Source organism: Crassostrea angulata, chromosome 9 (genome assembly GCF_025612915.1).
Source record: "Crassostrea angulata isolate pt1a10 chromosome 9, ASM2561291v2, whole genome shotgun sequence".
NCBI classification, from domain to species: domain Eukaryota; kingdom Metazoa; phylum Mollusca; class Bivalvia; order Ostreida; family Ostreidae; genus Magallana; species Magallana angulata.
In genome coordinates, this window is record NC_069119.1 from 31,856,893 (window position 1) to 31,878,641 (window position 21,749).

The 21,749-nt window shown below is 35.5% G+C and overlaps 2 protein-coding genes across 4 annotated transcripts; one reads left to right on the forward strand and one right to left on the reverse strand.

Moving 5' to 3' along the window:
* Nucleotides 1–1,339: 1,339 nt before the first annotated feature.
* On the reverse strand, nt 1,340–7,579 carry LOC128162283 (uncharacterized). Its single transcript, XM_052825443.1, has 8 exons — nt 7,390–7,579; nt 6,158–6,245; nt 5,355–5,650; nt 4,783–4,907; nt 3,051–3,232; nt 2,718–2,819; nt 1,814–2,414; nt 1,340–1,528 (listed from the first exon to the last, which is right to left on the reverse strand). Exons 1-8 carry the CDS (start codon nt 7,577–7,579, stop codon nt 1,391–1,393), a joined length of 1,722 nt encoding a protein of 573 aa, XP_052681403.1. The 3' UTR covers nt 1,340–1,390.
* Nucleotides 7,580–7,709: 130 nt separating this feature from the next.
* On the forward strand, nt 7,710–21,305 carry LOC128163288 (uncharacterized). Of its 3 annotated transcripts, none has more exons than XM_052826838.1 (5): nt 7,710–7,813; nt 8,158–8,193; nt 8,623–8,689; nt 9,385–9,465; nt 17,076–21,305. In XM_052826838.1, the coding sequence occupies exon 5, from the start codon at nt 17,104–17,106 to the stop codon at nt 20,713–20,715; it is 3,612 nt and encodes a 1,203-aa protein (XP_052682798.1). In that variant the 5' UTR covers nt 7,710–7,813; nt 8,158–8,193; nt 8,623–8,689; nt 9,385–9,465; nt 17,076–17,103; the 3' UTR covers nt 20,716–21,305. The 3 variants fall into 3 exon arrangements, with proteins under 3 accessions (XP_052682798.1, XP_052682799.1, XP_052682800.1); XM_052826839.1 differs by having other exon boundaries at nt 7,716–7,813; nt 8,158–8,174; XM_052826840.1 differs by lacking the exons at nt 7,710–7,813; nt 8,158–8,193; nt 8,623–8,689 and having other exon boundaries at nt 8,696–9,465.
* The last annotated feature ends 444 nt before the right edge of the window (nt 21,306–21,749 follow it).

Below are 21,749 nucleotides of genomic sequence, written 5' to 3' on the forward strand. Positions count from 1 at the left end.
TTTTAATACTGTTAGACGACTTTATAGAATTCATGTGCCACAAGAAGAAAGGCATTTTTATTAAGAAAAAAATGTGTATATATATTTTTATATGTTGCACACGTGCATGATTTTATGGAGTAATGTGGACATTTGAGTGTATGCATGTACTTAAAAAGAAAAAAAATTATTGTGAAACATGAAAGAAGTGAAAGGAAAGCAAGTGTGAAAAGACGACAATTGTGAATACATGCAGTTTGTGAATAAAAGTTGTAAAATGTATCATCTCTTGCGTAGTTTTCTATAAACATGTGTTATATATAAAGCAAGGTTTTTGGCGTTTAAAAATGGCATTATTTAAACTTTCGTATGTAGTGGAAAAAACACTCGATCCCCTGTGCGGAAGTATTTTAGCTATAACACTAGAATTCCTTCTCCAAATCGCGAAAATTGTGCGTTTTTAGATGATCACGATCATATTAAATTAATAAGGATGCAACAAGTTGAACTCTTTTATATGAATAATTATTTAGCCATAAACTAATATTTGATGGACTAAGTAAAGTAGTAATTATAAATCCACAATTAAATAACGGTGTTGTAAAATATAATCTATGAATTTGAATATTTTTGATGAAATGTCAAACAATCTACAAATCAACACTAGTATTGGAAATATTGAATAACATTTTAGATACTTTGAACTATATATATTAAATACGCCTTAGTAGGATTATTTGTCTTCTAAGAATGAAGAAATGCGAAACTCTTCTTAAATCAGCGTCCTTCTGACATTTGATTTTAACTATATAAATACATCTTGCATTATATGTTACAATGCGTATTGTTATTCTCAAAATTCAAACAAGTTAAATTAGAAGTGCAGCAGCTTCGTCGGACTTGTATTCCTATGTAAACTGTTTATTCCTTTTTAAGAGAGTACTTTCATTTCCCCATTTTCTTTGTCTGTGATAACAATAAGAATTATAATTTAATTTTTGCGCTTGTTTTGATGTTCTGATGATTTGATACATGTACATAGGGCGAAATCGCAAAATATCATATAACAAGCGCCAAACTTTTGTTGCAATTTCATATAGTTCACAACTGCCAAAAAAATAAATAAATAAATAGCAAGGTTGTAAAATCTGCAAGGGATGAAGCCTGCTTATTACGCGAATTTTGATTCGATACATGGGTATGGCCAATATATAAATATGGCTCGATCTTAATTATATCTATATATAAATAATTCTATAATTTCTTCAAGAAGTAAGATCCAAAATATTTAATTAATGATAAGACTTCTTTATTTTACATTCTCTTCGGCTACAAAAATTAGAAAAACATAATTTGCAGGAATCCGCCATGCACTTCCGTTTTGTGTAGCAACTTCCGGTTGGTATTCGTTTCACCGCGCCATCCACGATTCTTCCGTTTTCCAACCAATGGAATACCTCTTCATGACCTTCTCCACCAGGTGGCGCTGTTTGACGTTATTCAGAATCATGCTTTTCATTTCGTTGCTGATAGATTGGCATTCTTTTATCTGAAATTTACAATTTTGATTTACTGAGTATGGATACAGTGTGTATGTTTTGTATTATAGCTATAATACTTACACCGTTCAACAGTCAACAGTTGTACGATTGTTAATCGTTGTTGGGAGCTTGATTAATGATATCTTGTGGTTGAAGTAAAACAACAAAACTTCATGGTTTGAGTTTTGTAAGATTACATAACATTTGCTTCAAATGAATTGCGTAATGAAAGAATATTAGTGAGTTTTTTTTATTGAAGGGGGGGGGGTGTAAAGTGAGTTTTTTTGCGTCACCTGATCCGGATATCTTCTCCTGATTTCTTCGTGCTCCTGTTGTCGCTTCCGGACCAGTTTTCGGTAGTAATCCGGCCCCTCCAAAACATACTTGGGTACCTGGGATACATCATGTGCAGTTTCCACTTTTTCTGCTGTTTCTTTGATCGGATTGTATTCCTTGAAGACGTGCCCACTGATGTGTAAACACTCAGACAGCGGGAGTCTATGGATCCTCGCAGATTCCTCCTTGTTTTCCTTTAGAATTCGAACAAACCTTAATTGAAGTATCAACAGCGGCAAAATGTCGAATTTTCCTCCCGGAATCGTTGAAACTCGACTCGAAAGTCTCGTTTCGGTTCGAGTTTTGAGTAACTTGAGAACGTAACTTTTTCTACTCAAAGGAAAACGGTCGATTTGTTTTGTGTCGAGTGAGTAAAATTCGCATTCTGTTGAACAGAAAACTCGAAACAGTGAGTTGTGAAGATTGAGCAGGAACTCAATATCGTGAATAATCTCCCCTTCCATCACGTGACACAGCTGCACGCGTCTGCTGGCAACAAATCGTTCGTTTCTGGAAGTAGGAATGCTGGGTAATTTCAGGCTTTTCGCCATATGATGTCTGCAAAATTTGAATTGATTATCGTACAGTAAACTAAATGCAATGTTCTGCATTTAACTCCCAAAGCTTTGTTATGTAAAACTTTTTGTTCTAGCCTTTGTAGGTATAATTGTAAGAAAATAAAAAACATTTCTTCTTCCATAGGTAGGTTAAGTATTAATATTCTAAGCTAAAGGAACACAATAGTGTGATTGGATTAAAAAACAATCAATGGAAAATTAATGTGGATCCCAAGAATAACTAATTGCATGTATTTTGAAATGTTTGCTTCTTTCATATTTTTAGTAGAATTAGTTGTCATACTCGAAGTGAATTGGATGTCTCTTGCTCATTTCTGCAGCATCAAACATGGCGGGATACTGCTTCCGGTGTAGATCCGGAACTGCCGAGATACGGGCCTTACCTCTGTGACAAAAAGCAGGAATCACATTGGGATAGGAAGCATAATTCTTTTAATGAAAATTGCTATTATGTTGTGTTTCAAAATAATAATGTACAAAAGCAAAACTGTCTAGATTACTTGTATAATAGCTAGCCTTTTTTTTCACAGTCATTCATCTGACAAATACCAAAGTATGCGATATACATGTAGTCATGTTGAAATACTTTAAGGATGAAGATATATATGGGACAAACCTGACTAGAAAATGAAGACATGTGACGTCACTTCCTTGGAGAAAGGCGCACTGTCCTGCGGATATAATGCGCTTTTTCAAGCAAGGCACCAGTTGTTCAATTTCAGCTTCCGTCCATTTGGCAAAAAATGGATGCGTTCTGACAAAAATCCTCTTATCATCGAACTGTTTAGATTGGTGCCACTACAATTTCAATGATTCCATGATTATATATTACTCAGAATTCTAAAAATTCTGTACAAAAAAAAATAAATGTAATGATTTCATTTTAGTTGTCAAGTTTTGATATACATGTACATGTATATGGTCAAAACGCAGATGGATTTATGGAACATTGCATTCAAATGAAAGAATTTTTTGGTGATTATTCGTTCTACTTTATTTCCAGTATTTGCACAATTTACATCCAATCGATAAATCGATATTGGTTAGCCAAGAATGTCTTCAGGCTTGTAAGACCGCTAAAATTAAAAACCGTGAAATCATTATTAGAATACTTTTTCATTTTGGGAACAGAAAAAAAGTATAAAAACAGAGGGGTCTGGATGTCAGTGGTCCTTAATTTTCACCACATTTGCAGTCATTTTGATAAATTATAGCCCGATAGCATGCGACGATCCAGAGAATTTTTAATTTTCAAGGGGGGGGGGGTCCGACGGTTTTTTGAATTTGCCGGGGGAGGGGGGTGTCCGAGGCATATTTTGGTAATTTTGTAATGTAATTTAAAGAAATTAGCATTTTGCAGTGAGGGGGGGGGGGGTCTGGACCCCCTGACCCCCCTCTAGATCCGCGCGTGGATAGTGTTTTCTATATTATATTCATCCGACGGTCATGAACATAAGAGGTCTTATATATTTTTATTTGCATGGTCATAGCTAGGAGATAATCATTTGAAGATGTTTTGAAATTGATAAATTTTCCAATTATACATCATCAACAGTTATGCCCAAACACGATGTACATGTAGTATTATAATGATATCGTTGATATCATCGATGTAATGATACTATCATTACTTCGATGATATTAACGATATCGTATCGATATCAATTCACCATCGTGAAACACTATGTTCATTAAGACATATTTTGGTTTACTTTACGTAAATATCGACGATGTCGTTTCACTTCGCCAATGTCAAAAAACTGTACCTATAGAGACAATGCACATGTGTAATTTGCAATCTATACTTTGTGCCGATATCGACGATAGCATATCGATAAAATGTCAACATCTTAAAAACCATAATCACTGAGAAGTTTTTTTCCACAAAATATTGTCTTACATGTATCTTGACATTTTTTTTAATTACCTTAGTGTTGATATCAAGGATATCGAGGATATCTTATCGATATTGGTTTGCCTATATCAAAAATAGGCAAATATAAAGTAAAAAATCGAATCGGTATTGTAAATCTGTGTACGATATCGTCGATATTGAGATCATAAATGTAATGCAGAATATCAGTAACGATATCGATATTGTCATTTTGTGTACAATAACGTCGAAATCGACATCACAGACTAGTTGTACATGTAATGTATAACTTATCTGAATCGATGTCGATATCGTCATGCATTTTGTTTACGATATCGACATCATAGTTGGTGTTGGACATGTCAATTACATGCCATCGAGAGCCCTGAATGTTAGAGGTCCAATAGAAAGGGCCACTTTCAATTGCATGATTACGAGGGACTACTACATGTACTAGTATTTAAGGATGTGTTACCTTGATTGTGTTTTCAAACAACTTCTGGGGAATGACCATCAGATCTACAGCCTCATCGGCGATAATGGTGGCGTTCCTAGCTTCCGCTTTTAAAAGAGCGAGCTCGCCGAATGAATGCCCTGAAGCTGAACAGGTTATATCCAAAATTCATTCAATGATTCATTATTGCAATGGTATATGTATTTCAACAATGGGATTTGTAATTTATTAATTTCTAATTTCGATGTTGTCCATGTTTTTACTAAAGAGAGATCTAGATTGTTTACCTCTTGAATCAAAGTCTAACCTCAATTTACGCATAAATAAGTGTACGAAGATTATCCATTATATTACACATTTTTGTTTTCTATTTACGATTAAGATTATTAATGTTGTAGAGCAGTGAAATTGACAATGCACGTGAGTACATGTTTGTAAGGTCTACATCATCTACAACATTGCATTGTGTATTAACAAAGACCTTTCAAAATGTTTTTTTTTTTAAAAATTAAGCCATTTATTTTTTTAATTAGTAAACTTCTTATGTATTAAAAGCAAAAACCACTCCCACTATATTACCCGGTATTACTTACGTAAAATGTTGACTTTTGAACCATACTTTGCCTCTAACTCTGCCTGTTGGATGCTCTTCTCGGTCACGTGACATTTGCATTGATGACGGGTTCCGGTGTCGTGATGGCTGTCTAATTTCTGATTTTCCGGAAGACAGCAGCAGTGGTTGTGTTTAACTGTATCACCCGGATGTTGGTGCAAGGTTGCATCGCTAGTAATTCTGGGTAATCGCACCACAATGGACTTCCTTTTACGTGATTTCTTGAAAGTATCTCTGACGTAAACACCAACAGAACCTTGGATGACGATGTAGAATCTGTTGACGACGTCAGTGAAATTAAAACAAAGAATTTCAAAACAACTTGTTAGTATTCAGACTTCTTACATGTACTTATGCGCGGAATAAGGGGTTTTATCCCAGAAACCACCCCATGCATTCCTACCCTTTTAGATTCCGCTCATGATACAGTATTGATGGGTCCATGTAAACTTCGAAAAGATTTTTTAAAAAATCAAACAATTTTTTAAAAACTAAAAAAATATTGGCTATAACAAACAAGAAAAGACAAAAAAAAAAGAGAGAGAAAAACCCAAAATATTAGTAGAGGATGATATAAATCTAAACAAAATGAATTGTTGATGAAGTTTTACCGTTTATGTTAGACATAACCATCTTAATCATAGTCTTTTTTATTCTTGTCAAGATTTCTGATGAGTCTAACCCCCTCTCCCTTTCAATTTGCTCCCAACGCCACTGATCGGAGTAGGCAAGATAATGATGTCGGATACTTATTAATAATTTCAGGATAATGTAGATAGTTACTTGTCTCCTGTTTCTCCTTGTTTCATTATGACGTCACCAGCTTCTTTGTGCTCGTGTTCACTGTGTCTTAATATCTCAATACCAACGTCTAGAAATAGAAAAACCCCAGACTGTATAATAATATGTATGTTTTTTGCAAAGCTACAATTTGTGGCTAAAAATCGTTATATTGATATTTTAAATGTTAATGCGCTTCTCACTTGGAATATAAATTTGTTGACCCCCCTAATTGGAGACAGGCCATTTGTTGATAATTAACATGATAGGTTTTTTTTGTATGTTTTTCTCTTAAATTCTTTAGATATTTTTTTTTATCATGAGAAAAATATACAATGCGAAGTTCCTTTGATTGTAATGTCTACTTGTATATAAAAATCATATAACTATTTTATAATACTATTTCAAATACATATTACAGAGTACATGCATACATTTGTTGGATAAAGAAAATGAAAAAAAGATATTCTGGTCAATCTTTGGACAAATATATTTTTATTCAAAGTACATATATTGCAATGAAGAAATTTCATTTCCTTGGACACGTGCAATGCCATTTGTGATTTAATATTTAAACCGTCGTGCGCTATATTTGCAAAGAATAAATACGTGTACGTTTATTCATCATACAAGATACAAATATAAAACGTCTTTGAATTATGCAATACATGTCTATTTAACTCAATCATATATACAGGTAGGTGATGGTGCTACATGTATAGCCTCTGACGCAAACACATTAAAAATTAAGATACCCAACCATTTCGACATATCTCCGTTTGCAATTTGATTTTGAATATACATATTTTTATCAAGACACAATTGGAAAAACCAACCAATGTAATGAGCATATCATTTACTCTATGTATATATATAGATCTAATGCTGCATGTAAAATCACGGGCGTAAAAAATTCCCCATAATAAATTAAACAAATAAATAAATATTTAACCACATCCACAGTTATTTAATTAAGGAATAAGGAATCATTCTTTCAAGTTTGATTATTATGACGTGATCAAATACAGTTGAGGGTGATATTGATATAATTTTCAGCACCAGTGCGACTTAATACTAAAATAATAAAATTATCATCGATAAAATGTATTTGTCCATACATAACAAAATCGATTGATAGACTAGATCTAAGTGGTACATGTATATTATAGACAAAAACACCGGAAAATGTAAATATTAAAAGATACATGCATATCATTATTATAAAAGCTCGTTACCTCTGTCAACATTCTGCAGACAATTGGCCTTCATCATGAGGGTTGGTAAAAAAAGATTGATCTCTCTCTGACTCCGCCTTTCGGGGTTCTTCTGAATCAAATGTAGCAGGGAAGTACTGGTCATATCATCCAGTGCTTTTAATGCCTGGATAGTTTTCCTCACGGTTTTCTTGAACAAATTAGACGCCATCGTTTACTTTGTGTATTCTTTTTATTTTATAAGCTATGACGTAACAATCGGGCATTGTGACGTTGAAAAAAGTTATTCCGGAAAAATTATATCACAGCGAAGTTCATTTTAGTAGTTAGAATCTGGATAAAGCAGACTTCCGGTTGATGTGGTAAGAACGGCAACCAACATTCAATAATCTTGTCAAGGTTTTCTAACGTTCTTTTCATTAGAGTGGACGACTTGATTAAGCAGGTGAGAACTATAGTAAGCTTATAAAAGTACTGATGATGCACATTTGTGGTCATGCTTAGTTCGAACAAGTGTGCATCGAAGAGCATATGGTCTTCTGTTGAATTACCGCGTGCATGGCCGAATCTTCACTGTGCATTTTTAATTTGGAACAAAATAACGAATGACAGTCGTCTTAAAGCCAATCTATTCACAGTTAAGATTTGTATTGTGTCGACGGTATTTCTTAATGAATAGTTAATGATATCGCTATACGTATGCAGTGTATGTTTATGTTATGTGACAAGGGAAGGTCAAGGTTATCTAACTGATGTTCATTTCTCAAGGATAATGTGTTGACATTGCAGGTCTTTTGGACAGCAAGGTGTGAAACAGAGAAATTTGTGAGTATCTCCTCTTTCTTTTTTAAATCAAAAGAGAAGCATAAGGATAGAGGAACCATGCGCGGATCCAGAAAATTTTTCCAGGGGGGGTCCGAAGGATAATTGTGTTTGCCAGGGGGGGTCCGAGGCATATTTTCGCGATAATTTTACTATGTAAATTTAATAAATTTTCATTTTCCAGGGGGGGTCGGGACCCCCCCGACCCCCCCTCTAGATCCGCGCATGGGAACCGTATGCAACATTCATTTACATAGCAAGTTTACAGGCATATGTATTGCATAATATTAATAATGCACTGTGTCTTTGCAAACAGTTTACCACTATCTTAACTCCCTGGTTTTGATATGGAAAATGCCACTTTGTACATTGTCGATATCCACGAAAAGCAAGGACAGATGCTACAGTTTTGAGTTTATTTGTTTTTTACAGTTTAAGAACTGAGCGGAGGATCAACTGCAGAAGAATAGAGAAGCAGAGAAAGAAGATCAAGTGTTATGTGAGATTGTCTTAAAATTGTTACAGATGCTTTATGCTCTGAACATATTGAAAACTGTGCTTAAGGCTTTTATTGATTGTACAGAGTATTCTCTCTTTTTTTTTAAATCAGCCCCCATCACTTTTTTAATTTTTTTTTTTTGATTTATATATACTTTTATATTAAATTGTGCCCAGACTTTAAGTAGTCTGCAGGTTTATTTGTAAAAACATGCAACATATCTTTTTTGCATTTTGAATTGTTGGGGGGGGGGGGGGGGGGTCACACCTTAAGTCATAGAGTTATAGTGTTAGAAGAATAATTACGCTGCCATTTAAGAAGACATTTCTCATTTCATTTGAGCTAATCAACACCACCATTCCCACCCCACTCCACCCCCTTTCGACTGAGGAAAAAATGGAAATAATGGGAAAAAAATGGGGGGGGAAAACCCCTGAAAATATATGTCAATCTTCTTCAACAAGATGTGAATTAAGTTGTGCCAAAAATAAAAGAAAGAAAATGAACACAAAATACCATTTTTTTATTCAATTTTATTAATTTTTTATTCAAACTGTAGATAATTTTGTTAATATTCAAAGTTTATTTTTGAAAATACATTAACATGTAGGTTTAGTTATTTGATCATGTATTTTTTATGTTATGAAAATTTCATTTATACCCTCAAGTCAACAGTTATGCTGTATTATTTGTAGTTGTAAGGGGAACTGGAACCGAGAGATAGAGAGAAGATTTGAAAGGCACAGATGAAGACAGAAGAAAAAAGATAGAAAAAAGTGAGAAGAATTCTGTAATTTTACTGGTTTTCATAAAATTATATAAAAAGAAGAAGATTCTGACATTTTGTACAAAAGGTTTGTTGATTTGAAATATTGAAAAAGTTACCTTTGGAATTACATTAGTGTATCATTTATGCTAAAAGACAATGTTTTAGAAATTGTCATTTCAAATATTGTCACATAGTATTTGCATCATATTTGGAGGGGGGAAATCCCAAAGTTTAATTTCATAATATTTTGGCAGTCTAAAATTTATTCTATTTAAACAAAGAAAATGATAATTTATGATTAAGAAAAAATATTCTATTCTCTGATTAGGTAAATGAAAGTTAAGTTTGATAAATATCCAAGTAGGAGAATTAAATGAAGTTGAAACAGACACAACATTTCAAATTTAAGTATAGAGGATAATTATGAGCACCGAATTTTCTAAGAGTTATCTATCTTTTGATTGAAGTATTTTCACTATAGACATTATTTGATTCACAAACTGAATTTTAAAAAGCGTAAATGATACACATGCATTTTATTATTAGTTTCAATTTGAAAAAAAAATTATTGAAAATAATGATGATAATAAAAGTTTCATATCACATTATTTGTAGTGGTATATGTATGATAAAGGGGCAGACAAGTGCTCATATTTTAAACATAACGAAGACATGGTTGTTTGTACTCTGCAGTTTATTGCGCAGCATTTGATAAGCTATAAGGTTGAATCAGTTATTGAGAAAAATGGATGCTACCCCCATCACTAGGTCACAAAAAATTAACTCGGTTCTTATTAGGTAGTCCAAAGGACTTGTAGAGACACAACATAAGTAATCCTCATCAAAATTTGGATCCTATGTTGTATGACGACCTATCTGTTTTTACAAAGACTGATAATTTTACAATAGTTTTGTGCAGTGTTAAATGTTACAGACTTACAGTACTTGCAGCCGACTATACCTTTATTGATTTAAAAAAATTCTTAAAATTTTATGTGTGAATCAATTAAATTTGATAACTTTTGAGGAAAATAAAGATCTTGTTGATGAGACATTATGAAGAAGATAGATTAACAGTGTAAAGTTTGAATGGAAAAGCACTATTAGGCATTGCAACGATTGTTTTACAATGCCAAACATTACTTTTTCGTTGCTTTACGATATGGGTCCTTTGTACAGTGAACAAACGCAGAAAAAAAAGCTTAAATAATTTTGAGTGGATGTAATGATTTTGTGATTAATGGAATCTATTTATTTTTTACTCAGTAATTATAGTTCTTGGCAATAATAACCCATTTTAAATTTTTATGGTTAATAATTTGAAACATGTAAATGTAATAGGAATGGCTTTCCTCAATCTTACATTTTTGGATCATAATTGTCAACAGTCGAAGTAACTTACTTTCACTTTTAATGGCATATTCATATTTAATCTTCCATAGCTATCCTAAAATATAAAACAAATGGCATAAGAAAAATCTTTGATTTTGCTTAAAGAAACTGGTGAAGGGAGTTTTATTTCAAATGTAAAAAGGAAAAACAACCCCAAAACATTGGAGCCTGCAAGAAAACCATTTATCCAAAATACAATAAAATCAAATTTATTGGTATCCTTTATTGACAATGGATAAAAACCAGACATGCACGATGATGAAAATGGAACAGAAACTCATCCTAAAGGTAACACCACATTCTCATAACACAATCTTTATGTTTATGAAGATGGTGTATCATGGTTAGTCTCTGTCAGTCTCTGTAAATAACCAAAACTTGACAAGATATTTAGCCAAGTGAAAGTCAGTTAAAGTGTCAATGTCACTAAAAGGTTTAAAGTCAAGGTCACTGAAAGACTATTGTAACTGAAATGTCAATAGTTGTGATAGGGTCAATGTCACTGGAAGGTCAAAGTCAAGTTTAGTGAAAGAGATAATATAACTGAAAGGACAGGGTCAATATCACTGAAAGGTCAAAAGTCAAGGTCAGTGAAAGGGTCAATGTCACTGACAATCCAAAAGTCAAGGTCAATGATTGACTTATTGTAACTGAATTGTCAAAAGTAGTGATAGGGTCAGTCACTTAAAGGTCAAAGTCCAGGCTAGTGAAAGAGCTTATGTAACTGAAAGGTCAGGGTCAGAGCAAGGGTCAATGTCACTGAAAGGTCATAATTCAAGTTCAGTGAAAGGGTCAATGTCAGTGATAGGTCAAAAGTCAAGGTTAGTGAAAAGATCAATGTCACTGAAAGGTCAAAAGTGAAGGCTAGTGAGAGGGTTAATGTTATTGAAAGGTTGATGTTAGTAAAAGGGTTAATGTCACTGATAGGTCAAGGTCATTCAATGGGTCAATGTCAGTGAAAAAGATCAGTGAAAGGGTCATCGCCAGTGTTTGAAAATCGAAAGTCAATTCTTTCTTTTTTTTTTTACTGGACATGTATCAAACGATGATTATTTCAGGCCCACTAGGTTAAAGTCAATAAGAGAGAATTAAACAGCAAATACTGCATTAGCATGCGCGGATCTAGAAGGGAGTGGGTGTCCCAACCATCATGAACGTTCAAAACTATTTAATTCACATTGCAAAATTACTGAAAATAAGCCAGCAAAATTATTTCTCGGACCCCGTTGCCTAGGAACTTTTTTTTATCCGTGCATGCCTTATGATCTTAATTCTCAGTTGGAAGAGATTTATTTTGGCGGTGCGTGCAACCATATTGGGCATACGCATAAGTATAAGTAGATTAAGTGTTTAAGAATTTTATGAAAAATTGTCAAATAAATCTAAAAAAAACCCTCAAATATATTGATTTTGGATAAAGTCCTAGCATGCACATTAAACAAAACATATGATTGTTGATATAGCGACGTGTTGAACAGGTCTGGCAGTCTACTATTGTCCAAGAAAAACCAAAAACAAAAGTTTTATACAGAACTTCTACTTTCTTATTTCCTCCAAATTTTGTATAAAGGAAACAGCGGCGACGTGGGACACTTTCGTTTTCTAAAACATGTAATAGCTCCGTAAGTAATCGTAATGCTACTCCAGAAATAAATAAGTATTATATATTTGGTTTAAGTGTTCTTCCTACTTTTAGGAACATTTCTGCTATTTGACATATTCAATATTCCACTTTAAACACATAGGCGTCGGAACCGGGGGGGGGGGGGGGGGGGGGGGGCTATGGGAGTATCAGGTATTAAGCATCAGGTAGGGACCAGCCCCCACTTTTTCTCGCAAAAAAACATATTTGTTCCTAAATTTACAGTGTCAGAAAGCTGCCCCCATTTGTTTTAGGGAATTACCCCCTTTATTTTGCTTGTTAAGAATTCTAAAGATAAGTCTAGCCCACCACTTTCATTTTTTTTTTCAGACGCCACTGCAACATCTAAACCACGCATTCTCAAATTCATTTATTCCCTGTGTTAAAGATTTTTAATTCTTATAAGCTGGAAAGAATAACACGGTGCAGGAACGTATTTTCGTTTTCTAATGTGGGAGAGGGAAGGGGGGCACACTTGCCCCCCCCCCCCCCCATAAACCCCCCACAAAAACCCCCCAAAAATCTTGAAAAGCAATGAAAAAACTAAAGAAAATAAAACGAGAAAACCTCACTCAAATACATCAAAATCCTACTCCGAAAAAAGAGGAGTTTCGATTCGAGGTATCTATCACATGCATCTAAAATCATCGAAGTTTGATTCATAATTAGACTTTCTTTTTCATCTTAAATTATTTCTATACAGTTACAGAAAATTGTAGAAGCCAGTTTGCCTTAAAATATGTCTTTTATTTTCGTAAAGTTGAGTGAAAGGTTTATTGGTCTCATTGAAAAGCTGTGTGTCTGTGGTGAAAATAGAAAACACACAACGAGTTGGATACGAAATATTTTATAGTATAGAGATTTATGGACTGATCGGTTGGGTTGCCCCGATGTTTCTGCACTTCTTGATTGATCCGCTCAAAGAGGATATGTATTAGGGTGTGTCTCGACGCTTTGCATGCTCGCACATAACTAGGGCGCTAAAGTTAATGGAAAATGCTATAAATAAAACCGGGGCGCCCTTGACGTTTGATTTTTTTTTTTAGGGAAGTCTTGCACGCAATGTCATTATGGCGGCTCAACTCGACTTGGGGGTTTAATTTTATATTTAATAACAAAGGAAAAAGAGCACTTCGATGCCTGATTTGGATAAAAGCAAATTTTTTAACTAATCACGCCATCTTTTTCAATTCATCATAGGGTTGTTTGTTTACATAACGCAGACTCCGCGTGATGCCTTTTTGAGAATCAATGCAGCTTGCTTTACTGGTCAAGGTCACCTTTAATTAATCAAAAACTGATTCAGAAATATTCCTCTCCTGCCTGTCATAAGACTAAAATGATGTTTGAAAAGTCTAAAAGAAATATTCTTATGATAGTTCAGAAAATCGGTATATTGTTCCACATTTAACTTTTTCAATGGCGCTCACAATAGATTTGTGTTATTGAAAACTTGAAAAAAATTGTAATATCATACATCGAGTTATTTTAGCGATGATTCAGTTTTGCGGGTTTTTTTTTTCGCGAGTACTGTCACATTGCAAAACTTGATATACGCAGAAATAACTGCAGGTTTATAGCTCCAGGGACGACCACGTCGTCCATCCAAATATTTACAGACCGGGAGCTAAAGACCTGTAGCTAACGCAGAAATAATGTTCGATGTTGTTGAATTAAAAAAGTTTTAAAACCGGATAAAAATGATATGCGTACATAGAAAAGGTTACAGAGTGTCTCCGTTCTGCAATCACGCGAAAAAAAACACGACACAGATACGATATGTACAGTGTATTTTTCATATCCCGTCATGCATCTAAATATCTTATATTCAGTATGTCCAATGCTTAAAATTCAATAGACATGTCGAATTTGGTTGAATAACATTTCTAGAAAAAGTCAATCATAATTGCATTGACATTTAATGTTTAAACTGAGCCCAAACATTTAAAGCATAAACAAAATTGTAAACAATTTGGTATACTTGATTTATAGGAACATCATGTTTTTTATATGGCAAACTAGTTTAATATATTCTGCTAAATATCGCAAAAAAAAATAGCAAAAAACTAAGCATAAACAAAACAAATGTTATTGCCCTAATGTGGGGCATGTAATTATTGAATAGAGAAAGAGGGGAAAAAAGTTCTATAGGAAATGGAAGAATGAATTATTATTACCGCAATATGGATTAAACTAAGCGAACCCTTATCAAGGTTTTAAACATAAGGCGAACTAATAACAAGTGAGCGATATTTTTGTAGATTCTTGTTTGATGAACATCTGAGGCAAAATTAATGATGCTGCGCAGTCTTTATCATTAGGGCCCTCAACCCCGGTATCGTCTTCGGTTACAAGTATGAACGGTTAGGAGCTGTCTGCTGTTTCCAGAAATAGCTCCTCCGAATGGCTTGTCTTCCATCTTGATGACATCTTTGGTCATTAGCAAGCTTTACGTACGAGACAGTTGAAAGAAAGAAAAAGAAGTTCAGAAAGATCAATCATCGCTGCCTGACCAAATTAATGATTGCATTTGTTGTTAGTTTGATTTTTCAGGGGAAAAAAATAAGATTCAAAAAGCTTTCTATGCCGCAGTTATAGACACAAAACACAATTTTGCGCATGAAAGTGTGATACATAAACCTAAATAGTACGACAATTAAGAATTGCGATTTTAAAAAATCTGATCATGCAATCAAAAACATAATGATACAACTTTATTTAGTTTGCAGGAAAAATTAAATGTTTGATCTTGCTGCGTTTTGGCGGTGGCTATGGTAACGGTAGATAATGGTAGGAAACCAAGCAACGAACAGAAAAAGGACAATCTGTAGATACTACCGGGTTATCATTCGTCATCATTTAAAATTTCATTAATTTCTGTCTGCAGTTGCCCAAATTATCAAAAACTAGAGATGAAATCAGAAACGACTCTAGGTTTTTCTCTATGTATGTAAACAAAAATGTATTTCACGCTCACAACAGAAACCAAAACAGTTCATTCAACTAGGCATTGTTTAAAAAAGAGTTATTGCGCAATTTTTGATAGGGTAATGCGTCATGCTTTTTGTTGTGTTGAACATGAAGGATCGAATAGTTGCTAATTAACATTGTGACAAAATTTTATCAAAGAGAAAAAAAATAAATAAATGGGGATTCTTGATTTACGAGGAAATGAAAAAGAAACCTTGCAAATTAATTTACAATTCTGCAATGTGTTTTCTTGATACTTTGAAATTTTGGATCAAGTTTTATGCAAGACCACATTGATTAGATCAACGGTCAATGGTTAGTATAGGCAACACGTTGATTAACAAAAATATGAATGAACGTGAACTTGCACGTGAATTTTTTTTTTCGAAAGCGAAGATCAAACAGTAGCACATTTTGTCCGTCATTCTGTCTTGTTTTGTTGCCTTCAAGTGTAATGTTAGCAGTATCTTATTTAATTACGTAAAAGTATATTAATTATTATTCTTTTTTTTATCACGTTAGAGGTAAGAATCGCATATCAATGTTAAAAAGAGTTCGTTGATCAGTAGAGGTTCAAATTTTCTTCCATGTGATTTAATACATGTAATCGTAGAGGCCATGGCCTCTCAAAAACTTAATTGTGTTTTTTGTTTTGTTTTTGTTTGTTTGTTTAATTGTTTGTTTCTTTTTGATAAGCTGCAATTGTATTTAAAAATAAAAGGGATTAATCTTTGAACTTTTGAAAAGATGGTGGAGAAAATTCAAAACCCCGGGAAGGTAATCATTAAAATTAGGAAAGGGCGATCTTGAAGCTTGACAAGACTTCCATGTTAAACAAGGAAAATGAAATTAATAACACAGAAAACAAAGTTTAACAATGTTTTGATAATAAACGAATAAGGCTGAATATGATACACACGATAGGCCTGGTAGGCGTCAAGCAAGTCACGTGTTGCTAGAAGAGTTTCCACGTCATGATTGACAGTTTTTCCATCGTCTGCAATTCCGTCAACATTGATGTTTTTTCTAGCGTTTTCTGGACATTTATGATAAGCAGTGTTTGAAATGGAGATATTAAAGTTTGTGGGTTTTTTTTTCGTTTTAAAAACTTATTTTAGAGGATCAGTATGTCGTACTTTTAGAGGATCAGTATGTCGTACTGTAAACCAATTTTTACTTGCGTGTGAGAAAACTTTGACAGATGTATCTAATGTATCTTTTATTTGTTTGCGAAAATTAATCTCCCCGAATAAAAGCGGATTACAGTAATTTGTAATGAAATAACAAACATAGGTTATCAAATCACGTTGCAACAAAGCAATCCGACGCATTAAAATAGCAGTTTAAAAAAATATTTAAAAAATTCTGAATTGTTAACTTTTTTAAACTCTAAAGCCAGAAGACTTTTAAGTTTAACCTACGAAGTGGCAGAAGCGTGCATACATCTATAAATCAAATTGAACGCGCCATGCAATAACGTTATGGATAAATTTATCACTTAGGAGAAACGAACTTTTTTTTATATTTAGGTATACTATAAAAAGAAATATAATTTTACAGAACTGACTTCCGTTGATTGTTGTACTTATGTGGGTTGTTTCTATGTATTGTAGGATGAAGTGACAGGTTTGAACCAGTACCATGTCCAGAAAGAACTCCTCCATCGTCAGTTACCCGGATTCTGACGACGACAACGACCCACTACACTACATAAAGAAGTCCCGATCGAGACACGACAATGCCCAATACACACAGGGCTACAAAAACAGGACCGGCAAAAACCCCGGATACACACGAGAGTCTAGAATGGATGGTAGAAGTAGAGATCCTCGTTTACAGCCGAGAGAGAATAACTCCCGGGATCCAAGATTGCAGCCTAGAAACAGTGATCCCAGGGACCATAGAATGACGTTCAGAAATGCTGAAAGTGGTGATCCGAGACTTCAAGGAAAACCTGAGAAAGATGACCACTACGAACCAGTGTATAATCGCAAAGGCCGAGATTTCGAACGAGAACATGAGCACGTGGCTCATAGTAACTCGTACGAGAGTGCCGGCGCGAGGTGGAAGCAGTATAAAACCGAAAAGGCGGCCGAAATCAGTAAAGCCGATAGATTCAAGAGCGCGGAATCTGGATGGAAGAAGCTCAAGTCTGAAAACAAATGGGACACTTCTAACTGGACGAACCAAAGTGAATCTTCAGACGATGATGACGGAGACATTTACAACAGAAAAGCGCCAAAATCCAAAATTGATTTATTTTCGAATACACCGGATGGGGAAGGTGATAACACTGATGACAAACCGCCGACTGAGAAAGACTTTTGGTGGAAATATAAAGACGATGATCCAATTCCAAATAACGCAACACCTGAAAATGTAACTGTTCCTGCTGATGATCTTTTTGATGAAATTCTGAGTGGAAACCTAGCTGATAACAGTAAGGACCCCGAAAAGACAGATGATATTACTGATGATTTTCTATATGAAGACGTATTGCAGCAGTCCAGAAAGGTGTTAGAAGAAGGGAAAGCATTTTTAGGCGAGTCTGTCCCGCACAGTCACGATCGGAACACATTAAGTGGTATAAGTGATAGCCGATACGAAAACTCCGCACCAGTTCATGATTCTTTAAGATCGAATAATGGATTGCCCGCGCAGATTCGAACTGATGCCAGTTATCAATTCCTTAGTCATACAGAATCCCAAGAAACAAAACAAAATCGCATCGATGACAGTTATCAATACCTTAGTCGTCAAGAATCCCAAGAAACCAAACAGAATCGTAACGATGGCAATTACCCATACGTTAGTCGTAGAGAATCCCAAGAAACAAAACAGAATCGCAACGATGACAATTACCCATACCTTAACCGTCAGGAATCCCAGGAAACCAAACAGTTGTACCAAACCGAGCCTGACGGGTTGGAAGATAACGGCGAAACTTGGGCAAGGTCCATTACTGTGGAGAAGAAAGAGGACTCCAATTGGTCGGATGAAAGTCTCTCACCAATTCGTCGTGATGAACCCAGTCCTGACAGAGACGTACAAGTGAATCTAGTCCGCAAAAGAAGTCCTGGTAGAACAAGAGAAAGATCGCCTTCACGTTCGCGTTCACGTTCGCCGTCTGAAAAGAAACGAAAAGATAAGGAGTCTTATTCTAGTCTTTCGCCTGCTCGCCAAAAGCCGCCGAGTGAACCGCAGCCAGTGCAGCCAGTCGTAACCAATCCTTACGATAATCCTAAACTAAATGTTGATAATATCGATCGTTATTTCGATGATTTAATGGAGTGGAACTACAGCCATCGCTGCCTCATCTGTGACAAAACCTTTGAAAATTTGACCAAATGGACGGAGCACATCTTGGACACGAAGCATGGACGAGAGTTCCACCTTGATCCTTATAGATGTCCACCTTGTCACGACATGTTCCGAAACAAACAGGAGTGGAAAATGCACATGATATATGCCCATTCTCATGGGTTCATGGGTAGTATAAACGTTCCAAAGCCCTGTACAGTGTTGCCACCATCGCCTGCCTTTCCTGTTCAGCATGGATGGAGATGTAAGAGTTGTTATATCATATCACAGACGGACGAAGACGCTTTCCGTCATATAAAATATGTTCATCTTATTCACACTGCCCAGTATCCTTGCCCTTTGTGTGGTGAACCTTTTTGGCATCAAAGAGACTTGGATCGCCATGCGGATGACGTTCACGCTCCTCCTAAGTATCAATGTGATATTTGTCAGCGAGCATTCGAATCTGGAGAGAAGCTGCAAACTCATCGCTTGATTAAACACTCAAAGAAAATCACTTGCTACAAATGCGACAAACAAGTCGATGAACTGATTTTTAAAGAACACTGCGAAATGCATAAACTAGAAATGTTGAAATGTGATTTATGTAGAGACGTTTTCAAAGATAAGTATCACTTGGAGAAACACATGAGGTATGACCATAAGAAGTATCGTCACCACCATCGCTCGTCTTCAAGATCCCCAGACCGTCGCTCCTCCCGGAGAAGATCACGGAGAAGTTCTTCACGGTCCAGAAGAAGTTCTTCGAGATCCAGAAGAAGTTCTCCAAGACCTCGCAAAGTCTCGTCAAGAGACGACCATGATCGAAGAGACGAGAAACCGCGTAGGGAAGACCCTTCTGCTGAAGAAAAGTCGACTGAGCAAAGCATGAATATAGATCACAGAGCTAGGTCCCAAGAGGATTCCAGTATTCCATCGAGTAACTGCGCTACCCCAACTCGTGATGAAGACGAGGACATATATCCTCCAGGAGACGAGAGCTACAGACAAGTAATCGTTAAAAACAATAGCGATATTATAGAAGCATCTCTTGTGAACGACAAAAACAGTCGCCAAGATCGCGAATATTTGTCGCCGCGTGGAAGACGAGATTCGCGAGAGAGCAGGCATCGTTCAAGGTCAAAGGAAAGACGACGCTCTAGATCCAGGTCATATGATCGGCGATCTCGATCACCACGCCGTGAGAGAAGCAGATCACGTGACAGATACTCGTCTCGACGTCACGGAAGTCATAGAAGAAGTCGAAGCCGTTCCCGATCTCGATCCTATTCAAGAGACAGGAGGATTAGTAGAAAAAGGTCAACGTCTGCTAGAGACGACCGCGTTCTTGATCAAGCAGACGACAAAGGAAAAAGGGAAAGAAAATTTGTTGAAGAGCCTAGTAATCTTAACAATATTTCGTCGAATACAGAAGAAAGCTATGCAGATGACTCCAAGGAAAATGCAGACGATGAGGAGACGGAGTGGGAGAGGAGAATCAGTATGAAGATGATCGTCAAAGATGAAGTCTGGGACAAAGAAGACGACGTAAAACCTGATGAAGTCTTACAACCGGAAGCTCCAAAAGATCTCCCGATATTCGACATTCCGAAAGAGGACGATGACAGAGGAAAGCCCGAAGGCAAGGGCAATGTCGTTGAAAATGCAACTTGGGTCGTGGAGGAGAAACCTTCGGACGAAAACAAGGACTCGAAAGAGGAGAGCGATAATGAGGAGGAGAAGAAACAGTTTGTGTGTAAAGAGTGTGGAAAGGCACTGGGATCGCTGATGCAATTGCGAGACCATTTCACGGTGAAGCACAAGAAAGGGTACAACCTGCGAAATAAGAGACCAGCGACAGACATTAAGAGGTCCCAGCCTGTTGCAGAAAAGGAACCGAAACTTTCCGAGGAGCAGAAAGAAATCGCTAAACTTATTGAAGGAATAGAATAAACTCCCTGTTTTATGCCCTTTCATGTTTCATGTGTGATTCTGAAATGTTGATTTTTCTGCGTTCGCAGTCCGCACATATAGACTGTATAATTGTCGTGCAAGTTATGTTTTTTTAAATGGTTTGGCAAATTTTATTGCCTTTCAAGGTTTACGAATAGTTTCAATCTCCTTCCGTTTTGATTAAATGTATTTATAAATCAGTCACCACTGCATGCACTGAAAGAAAGTTTTCGCAATCGATTATTGAGGTTTGATGTCATTAAAATTTACTTATTCGATAAAATTGTGAAGTACTATTAATAAGACTATATGATTCAATGAAGACCAGCAAACAGCTGGGTTTGTTATATTGTTGTTTGATTGTATTCAGGTCTTTTTTGGGTGCTATAAGCAATCCTGTGAATGTCTACATGTATGTATATGTATACGTTAAAACTGCACCGTTTGATGTTGATAAGAAAAATGAAAAAAAACTTTCAGGATTATCCGACATATTCATTAAATTTATACGTTTAATTTTGTCTACAAACTTTTTGGCCTAACCTGTAAACAACCAGCACTCAGTTCGGAAATAAAGTTGTTTGTCAATATGTTGGTGTCTGTTCCTTTGTGTAAAGGTTAGAAACAGACATACCATGTAAGAATTCCTTTTTAACAAAGTTGCATCGTTTTCTATCATTTGGTCAGTGAGTTGATAGCAGCTTTACACTGCAGCAACGGTTGCAGTTGACCTTTCTAACGCGAGAATCTAAGATCTGAAAAATCCATTTGTCAAAACTATGGATCTAAGGTAGATAGTGCCCAACAGCAATTTAACGTCGGCCTGAAGAGCCAAAAATCAGGGGAAAATACTTAAATAATTTTTGAATATTTTCGGACAAGGGGGGGGGGGGGCTGATGGTGAATATTTTAATTACATGTATAAAGATCTTAAGCATTCTTTTAATATGTACTTTCTTCTCTTCTTTCAATTTTTGTCCTATAGCAATTGATTTTTTGCTATCAAAAAAGTTGCTTAATCTTAACTTAAGATT

Coding starts and splice junctions, on each gene's coding strand:
- LOC128163288 (XM_052826838.1), top strand. CDS start 17,104: ATGTCCAGAAAGAACTCCTCCATCGTCAGTTACCCGGATTCTGACGAC.
- LOC128162283 (XM_052825443.1), bottom strand. CDS start 7,579: ATGGCGTCTAATTTGTTCAAGAAAACCGTGAGGAAAACTATCCAGGCA. Junction 6,246..7,389: donor TCTGCAGAATGTTGACAGAG/GTAACGAGCTTT, acceptor TTCTATTTCTAG/ACGTTGGTATTGAGATATTA. Junction 4,908..5,354: donor TTCAAAAGTCAACATTTTAC/GTAAGTAATACC, acceptor TAACCTGTTCAG/CTTCAGGGCATTCATTCGGC.